This window comes from Colobus angolensis, unplaced genomic scaffold (assembly GCF_000951035.1).
Source record: "Colobus angolensis palliatus isolate OR3802 unplaced genomic scaffold, Cang.pa_1.0 Scaffold50, whole genome shotgun sequence".
NCBI lineage: Eukaryota > Metazoa > Chordata > Mammalia > Primates > Cercopithecidae > Colobus > Colobus angolensis.
In genome coordinates, this window is record NW_012118488.1 from 834,104 (window position 1) to 841,418 (window position 7,315).

The following is a 7,315-nucleotide window of genomic DNA, read 5'->3' on the forward strand; positions in this document are numbered from 1 at the left end:
GGATCACGAGGTCAGGAGATCGAGACCATCCTGGCTAACACGGTGAAACCCCATCTCTACTAAAAATACAAAAAATTAGCCGGCCGTGGTGGTGGGCGCCTGTAGTCCCAGCTACTCAGGAGGCTGAGGCAGAATGGTGTGAACCCGGGAGGGGGAGCTTACAGTGAGCTGAGATTGTGCCACTACACTCCAGCCTGGGTGACAGAGCGAGACTCCTGTCTCAAAAAAAAAGGGCCACCTGGCAGCTCTGGTGAAAAAAGGAAAAAAAGTCACAGCTTGCCAGTTCCATTTCAGAGCCCCAGGATAAGCCCCTGCATAGAGCAGACCAATGCCACACCTGCTGGAGGCAAAGCAGTGTCTCAGGACACCAGAGCAAAGAGCCTTAGAAATGACTTGAGCTTCATCTTCCAGGTAGGGAAACTGAGGCCTAGTGAAATGAGCAGCTATTGCCCACAAGCAAGCAAACGCAGTAAGAAAAGCCCTCTGAAGAAAAGGAAATGGTGTGAGAACAGCAGTGACTGGAGAGGGGAAGGCTTACAGGAGACTTCACACTGACAGGAACCCCAGGATGTCATTCTCTGACTCTACCAGGACAGGAAAAAAAGGCCGCGAGATCTCAGTAAGTGTTATGTTCTTGAGACTCAGGGAGTTTTAAGAGAAATGAGAACATTTTCTTTTTGAATTTCCTTCTTTTTATTTTTGAGACAGAATCTCACTCTGTTGCCCAGGCTAGAGTGCAGTGGTACAATCTCAGCTCACTGCAGCTTCCGTCTCTCAGGTTCAAGCAATTCTCCAGCCTCAGCCTCCCGAGGAGCTAGGATTACAGGTGATCACCACCACCACGCCCAGTTAATTTTTGTATTTTTTTTTTTTTTTTTTTGAGACGGGGTCTCGCGCTGTCGCCCAGGCTGGAGTGCAGTGGCCGGATCTCAGCTCACTGCAAGCTCCGCCTCCCGGGTTCACGCCATTCTCCTGCCTCAGCCTCCCGAGTAGCTGGGACTACAGGCGCCTGACACCTCGCCCGGCTAGTTTTTTGTATTTTTTTTTTTAGTAGAGACAGGGTTTCACCGTGTTCGCCAGGATGGTCTCGATCTCCTGACCTCGTGATCCGCCCGTCTCGGCCTCCCAAAGTGCTGGGATTACAGGCTTGAGCCATCGCGCCCGGCCTAATTTTTGTATTTTTAGTAGAGACAGGGTTTCAGCATGTTGGCCAGGCTGGTCTGGAACTCCTGACCTCAAGATATCTGCCCACCTCCCAAAGTGTTGGTATTACAGGTGTGAGCCATCGCGCCTGGCCGAAATGAGAATATTTTCTGACAGGCATCCACCCACACTTGTGAGCCAGTCTCTCCACCTTCTAGGAAACAAATCCAGGACCTGCCGCTCCTCAGGCCACCAGTACCCTGCAGCACCTGCCCCCTGTGACCACGTATTCCCTCCTGAAAACCTATCGCCATTCTTTTCCTCTCTTATTATTCTCTGGCTTCTCTTGTCGCCTCACTGCTAAATGTAAGGTTCAGCTCTTAAACTGCTACTCATTATTTCCCTCTCTAGACTTTGTCTCTCCAGAATCTGCTCCCATAGATTTGGCACATTGCCAATGCTTCCCGAACCCTCAGATGTAATATCAAAACCCCAACTGTTTGCAAGATGTTTCTATTGGGCTTGCCTTGTCCCCTCAAAATTGGTGTCAAAATCAAAGTCAGGCCAGGTGCGGTAGCTCATGCCTGTAATCTCAGCACTTTGGGAGGCTGAGGCAGGTGGATCACTTGAGGTCAGGAGTTCCATACCAGCCTGGCCAACATGGTGAAACCCTGTCTCTACTAAAAATACAAAAATTAGCCAGGCATGGTGGTGCGTGCCTGTGGTCCCAGCTACTCAGGAGGCTGAAGCACAAAAATCGCTTGAGCCTGGGACGTGGAGGTTGCAGTGAGCCAAGATCATGCCACTGAGCTCCAGCCTGGGTGACAGTGCAAGTCTCTGTCTCAAAAAAAAGAAAAGAAAAAAGAAAGGGAGGGACACGTTTCTGGAGACAGAGTCTCGCTCTTTAGGGACTGAGCGCTGACTTCGGTCTTAGAGAGACTCGCGTGGGAATCTTGGCTGACACTCATTAACTTTGCTTCTTGGGCAAGACACTCTCTGAGACCCTCAGTTTCCTCATCTGCAAAATGGGATGGCAACATGGAATCATCCTCAGGGAGAGGATTAAGTAAGTCCATGCATGTGAGGTGTTTTCCACAGAGCCTGGCACAGTGGAAATGCTGGTAAAAGTTGGTTAGGATACATCTCTGTATCGCTATGGTGTGCGGCAAAGTCTCAAACTCACTGGTGGTGTGTGGTAGATGACTGACACCTTGGCCGGTCAAGACGCCGGGGAGGATGGTCCAAGAAGAGACCTGGGTGTGGGCAGAGACCCTTGAAACTTACACTGTCTGGACATCAGTGGCGAGCCCGGCCAGACCGATGTACAGCCGGTCACCCATGGGAAAGATCTTCTGGAAGTCCGTCGTCACCATCTGGGCCTGGATCCCGAAGCGCCTGTCTGCAGCGATGGCCACACAGTTCTTCCCCTTCATGGCCATGACGGCCCCTCCGTTATAGGACATAATAGACTAGGACAGACAGAGCGGAGGGGTCAGCGCGGGGGGTCAAACGCTGCCTCAGCCCCCGACCCAGCTCCTGATGCGGAGGCTCCTGTACGCCCGTTCTCCATTCCGGAGGCGCCTGAACCCCTGGTTCTCCAGCTGGGATGAGCACTGTGTGGCGGCGATGAGCCACACTCACTCTCTTGGTCCTCACCGGGGTCCGTTCCCCTCGAACTGAAACCGTTTCCTTCCATCGACCCTTGGCCCTTTTCGTCCCCAAGCCTCTCCCGACCCCCTCCGCTTCTCAGTCCTTCCCTGTGCCCCTTGCTTTAACTCCCCATCTCACCATGATTGCGATGCACTAAGACCCCTCGATCGCCGGAGCAATTCCAGTAAACCGGGTCTAGCCTTCACTGCGCAACCGCTCTCGCTGTTGTCTCTTCATTGGCTGATAGGCGGACTCTTCCTGGACATCTGGGCTTTCTATTGGTCCCGCGTCCCTGTCGGTCACCAGTAGAGGTAGTTTGGTTGCAAAGTCAAAACGGAGGCGGGAAAAGCGGAAGTGAAAAGTCACTGTGGGTGCGGAAGAGGCTTGCGACACGGTGCATAGTGGGATCTTGGCGGACCTGACTCGAGACTGGGGGCGGAGCCTGCGCGCACGTGGGCTGGTGAAACTGGGTTTAGGGGGCTGCGTCCCCAGCTGAATGGGCACCGTGACGCTTATCACCGTGATGTATGAGTTCGTCCTATTAGTCGTGCTAGCTTATTTATTCACTCCAGAAATCCTTACGTTTACTGTGTACCAGGCACTTGCCTAGACTCTGAATATTCACTGGCCCACAACAGTGCCTGGTATATAGGAGGCGCCCATTAAATGTAAATTTAATGATGCAGGTGGGAAGTGGAAGGCGTCGCGAGTAGGCGTCGTGGGTATTCTGCGGCTGCAGGGGTTCAGCTGCGAAGGGGAGTTTGGAAGCCCAAGGTTGTTCTGATTTGGGGGACTTCCTGCGCGCCGACTTCACGTATCCTCAATCTTAGGTCACCCTAAAAAAGGATGTTCCGGGCCTCTCCACGTTTGAGGTAGAACCTGAGGATAGCCAGAGTCGACCTCTCGCCGAGCCAATGGAGGAAGAGGGTGCACGTCCCGCGTCCTCTCCTCCCAAGCCCTTTCGCCCCCCTCCCCCATCAGGATCCTTCCCTTTCTCTCACGGGTTCCACTTATTTCGCCCGATAGCGGCATCTCTTACGGCGTCTGCACCGTCCAGGCTCGCTCCCATTGACTCGGCTCACCAGCACGCCAGCAATCGTCGTGGTCTCTGTGGCGCAATCGGTTAGCGCGTTCGGCTGTTAACCGAAAGGTTGGTGGTTCGAGCCCACCCAGGGACGGCATAGTTTTTTTTTTGTCTTTTGGGTTTCGTTCCCCCCTGCCCCACCTAAGACAAAAACCTAAGCCTTTTACTCAAAAGCCAAATTTTGCATAGAAATGGCAGCAGCAATACTTTTTCTAGGAGAATCACTGTTCTTGAAAATTCTTTGCTGCTCAGTCAATAATGGGATAATTTCTCCAGCACTTCCCTCCACACCCCCCACCCCGCCTCCAAGCTGGATGGCAGGAAACCTAAAGACAGAAGTTTTTGTTTCACTGTGCAAGGAACATGTTTCAGGATGCATTTTTTCGTAGGATTAGGAATGAATTTACAGTGGAGGTTCGACAGTTTTCTATTGTCTGCCTCAATCGATATTACAATCTCCAAATACTACATTTGGAAGGGAAGGGAATGAGAGAGAGACACACTGAGAATCGGGTATGAAGAGAAACAAAGGTGAGAAAGGGAGAACATTGTTGTGATACAGGGAAAGAAGGGACGTGACAGAGAACTAGGCAGGGTGAGTGGGGAAGACCCCAAGACAGAGGGACAATAGACACATTTAAAGTGAGAAGCATCAGAAAAAAAAGGAAAACAACACTTTTTTTTCCCCTAGAACTACACAGAGAAGTGGGGGAGAAGGATGTGGAAAGAGAAGCAGAAACTGACCAAGGACCTTGTTTGGGGGAGATAAAAGGTATAAAGGACACAGAGGTAAAGACGTTCCCGAAAGCATTAGAGGAGCCGCCCTCTCCTGTCTCGTCACCATTTTTAAAGGGATCTGATCCTCGCAATAGCTCTTGGTATATGCTGGAGATAATTGCCTAGATTTCCCGCGTTCTTGTCCTCTGCGAGCCTCTAGCCTGTGACAGACACTGTGACTCTTCTGATACACTTGTCAGCTAGAGGACCGCGTGAGATGCAAACACAAAATCAAGGGGCGCCTAATGTCTGCCGAGGCGCATTCCTGGGCGCGGTGGGAGCCTCGACCTTTGCGGAGGAGAATGTGCAAAGCACTCTTAAGCAGTTCTCATAGACACTTGGTCTCTGCAGATTCGGCTCAAAGGAGACCTCTTGTGGAAGCCCACCCGAGTACTCACTCACCCTTAGCGCTCACACCAGAAGGTGGGCGCTAAAGGGACAGGCTGTGTGTCCCTCAGGGTTTGCACCCACCGGCCTGTGAGCACCCCGCGCAAAAGCCAGGCTCCTGTGCCTTGAGTCCCCAGTTCCTAGCGCAGTATTTGACACTGGCACATGACAGGTGCTTCTCTGTCGGCTAGCAGTAGAACAAAAGACTAGGAAACTCTTCCGATGTGGGAGGAGTTGGTCAGAAGGTTCTGCTGAGAAACCAGAAAGGCCAGGAATGTGGGGACTAGTCATCCAGGACGCAAAAGATGAAAATGGAGTTTTAGTGGGTAATGGGGTCTTAGCACACTCCCCTCTAGCGGTTCTCTCCTGTCTGGCGCTTAACAACCGAGGAATAAGTGGATGGACCCCGGTGGCCCCTCGGGAAGCCCTCCAGGATTCGTGGGCAGCAGAGGAACGTCAATCTCCTTCCCATTGGCTGATAATGCCCCGAGGGGCAGCCCCTAGGTGTCCGTGTGGTTGGTGGGTGGGATCCAGATCTCCGCAAAGGCCCTGTTATGGGTTTCTCTTGTTCGGGGTCTTGTAGCCAGAGAGGGGTGGCTGACTGGGAGTCCCTGCCACGCTCCTCCCGGCAGAGCGAGTGGATGCGCGTTTTTCTTGGCAGAGTCCAGGATGCCGGCGACACATTTGCCCTGGGAACAGTGGGCGGGTCCCCTTTCCTCCGGGGCCGGTGAACTCGCCTCTTCGCCTGCAGGCTTGGGAGCAGGTGACCGGATCTTCCCTTGGCCCTTCTCCCGCCGGTTCTCGGACCACTCCCTCTGGAAGGAAGTCTCTCCGCCCTTCCTCTTCCTCCCCGCCCCGGTCCCGCTGTTGTGGCTGCAGGCTCAAGCTGGGGTCACTCGGCGGCTAGAGAGCGAAAGCATTCAGCCGGGGCCCCCAGTTTCGAGGCTGCCTTGACTGAGAGCAGCGAGGGAAGAAGAGGCAGGCGCTCCAAAACTGGGCGAAGATTCCTTTCCCAATTTCTAACTCGAGCCTCCCACCGTCAGTGCGCTTAATGGCGCTACTGGCCGGATGGATAATCAAACTCTCTGGAGGGACAGACGTGGCCGCCATCCCTAATAAATCGTGAATAACAAATGAGCGAATCGACCGTCCTCATGAGGCCCACGGGCGTCCAGTAACGCAGCGTCGATTCGCTTCCCCGGCGCCGGCCTCACCGCTCCTCCCGGCGTTTCCAAGCCTCCCTCCTCGTTCTCTCCCTCCGGCTGGAGCCACTGAGGACGGGAGCCCCAGCACCAGGTGGAGCCGGGGCGCCGGTGGGAGTCGAGCCCAGCCGTCTTGGCGCTTGCCCGACTCTCCCGCCCGCGCCGAGGGAGGCGCACAGGCAGCGCGCAGCGCAGGGCGCGAGCGAAAAATGCGGGAATCGGCTCCAGGCTGGAGAAAAGGCGCGGGCCCACCTTCCAGCCCGGCGCCTCGTTTCCTAGTCCAGTGTGGCCTCTCGCTTTCGGCCGGATTGTGTCCCAGGCCCGGAGCCTGAGTTATCGTCCTCAGCAGGCCTCCATTCTTCTCTGCCTGAGCACGCCGGGGGCGCAGCCTCCGCCAGAGCGACCCGAGCTCCCGGCGGCGAGACCTCTCACCCGGCCTCGCCCCGCACCTCCACTCCCCTCTCGCGATTGCTCCCTGCCAGGCGCCCGGGCTGGATCCCGGTGTGCCGCTTTTCCGGGCCAGCGCCCTTGCCGCCGAGGGGGCAAAGGGAGCGGGGAGAACACGCTCGCCCTCCCAGATGCAGTTATTAATTTTAAGGCAGTGTCACTTGGAGTGAATGAAAATCGCTCGGACGCGTGGCTGAAGCGTCGCGTCCTCCGCCGGAGCCCCGCGCCCTTTGCTCTAGGCCAGGACGTGGAGGACCGCGGGCCACCACCTTTCAGCCCAGTCCCCATTTCACCATTTTCCAGGCGCCCCAGCTAGGGGTGGGCATCACAGGGTCAGTGGGGGGAACCCATATTTTGAGGGGAGGGGAATGACTGCGGAAGGTAACAGAAGACAATCCATCCTCCGGGGTCGGGGGGGCCGCGTGGGAAGGGAGGGGTCTCGTCCTGGCTGGGGGCCCGGCACCCGGTGGCGGGGAGCGGCCGCGCCAGCCTCCACCTCCTCTTCCCCTCTCTGCCAGCATCCTGAAGGAATGAGGTCACGTGGGTGAGTGGTGGGCGGGACCTACTCTTGTCTGGAGGAAAAAAGCCATTTTGTCTCCCCCCTAACACTCCGGTCCCTCCCCTC

The 7,315-nt window shown here is 55.4% G+C and overlaps 1 protein-coding gene, 1 non-coding gene and 1 pseudogene across 3 annotated transcripts in view; 1 reads left to right on the forward strand and 2 right to left on the reverse strand.

Annotated features, from left to right (window-relative positions):
- Nucleotides 1-3,048, reverse strand: part of PSMB3 (proteasome (prosome, macropain) subunit, beta type, 3) — a 13,834-nt gene extending 10,786 nt beyond the window's left edge. The window contains exons 1-2 of the mRNA XM_011959834.1: nucleotides 2,932-3,048; nucleotides 2,428-2,612 (exon numbers count right to left, since the gene is read on the reverse strand). Coding sequence (XP_011815224.1) covers nucleotides 2,428-2,612; nucleotides 2,932-2,934 — 188 coding nt within the window. The 5' untranslated portion in view covers nucleotides 2,935-3,048. The remainder of the gene's footprint in view (nucleotides 1-2,427; nucleotides 2,613-2,931) is intronic.
- Nucleotides 3,049-3,897: 849 nt separating this feature from the next.
- Nucleotides 3,898-3,971, forward strand: TRNAN-GUU. The gene has a single exon. It is a non-coding gene; the product is annotated as a tRNA-Asn (tRNA).
- Nucleotides 3,972-4,288: 317 nt separating this feature from the next.
- Nucleotides 4,289-7,071, reverse strand: LOC105524543 (annotated as a pseudogene). Its single transcript, XR_001003778.1, has one exon. The product of XR_001003778.1 is annotated as an uncharacterized LOC105524543 (transcript).
- Between the last annotated feature and the right edge of the window lie 244 nt (nucleotides 7,072-7,315).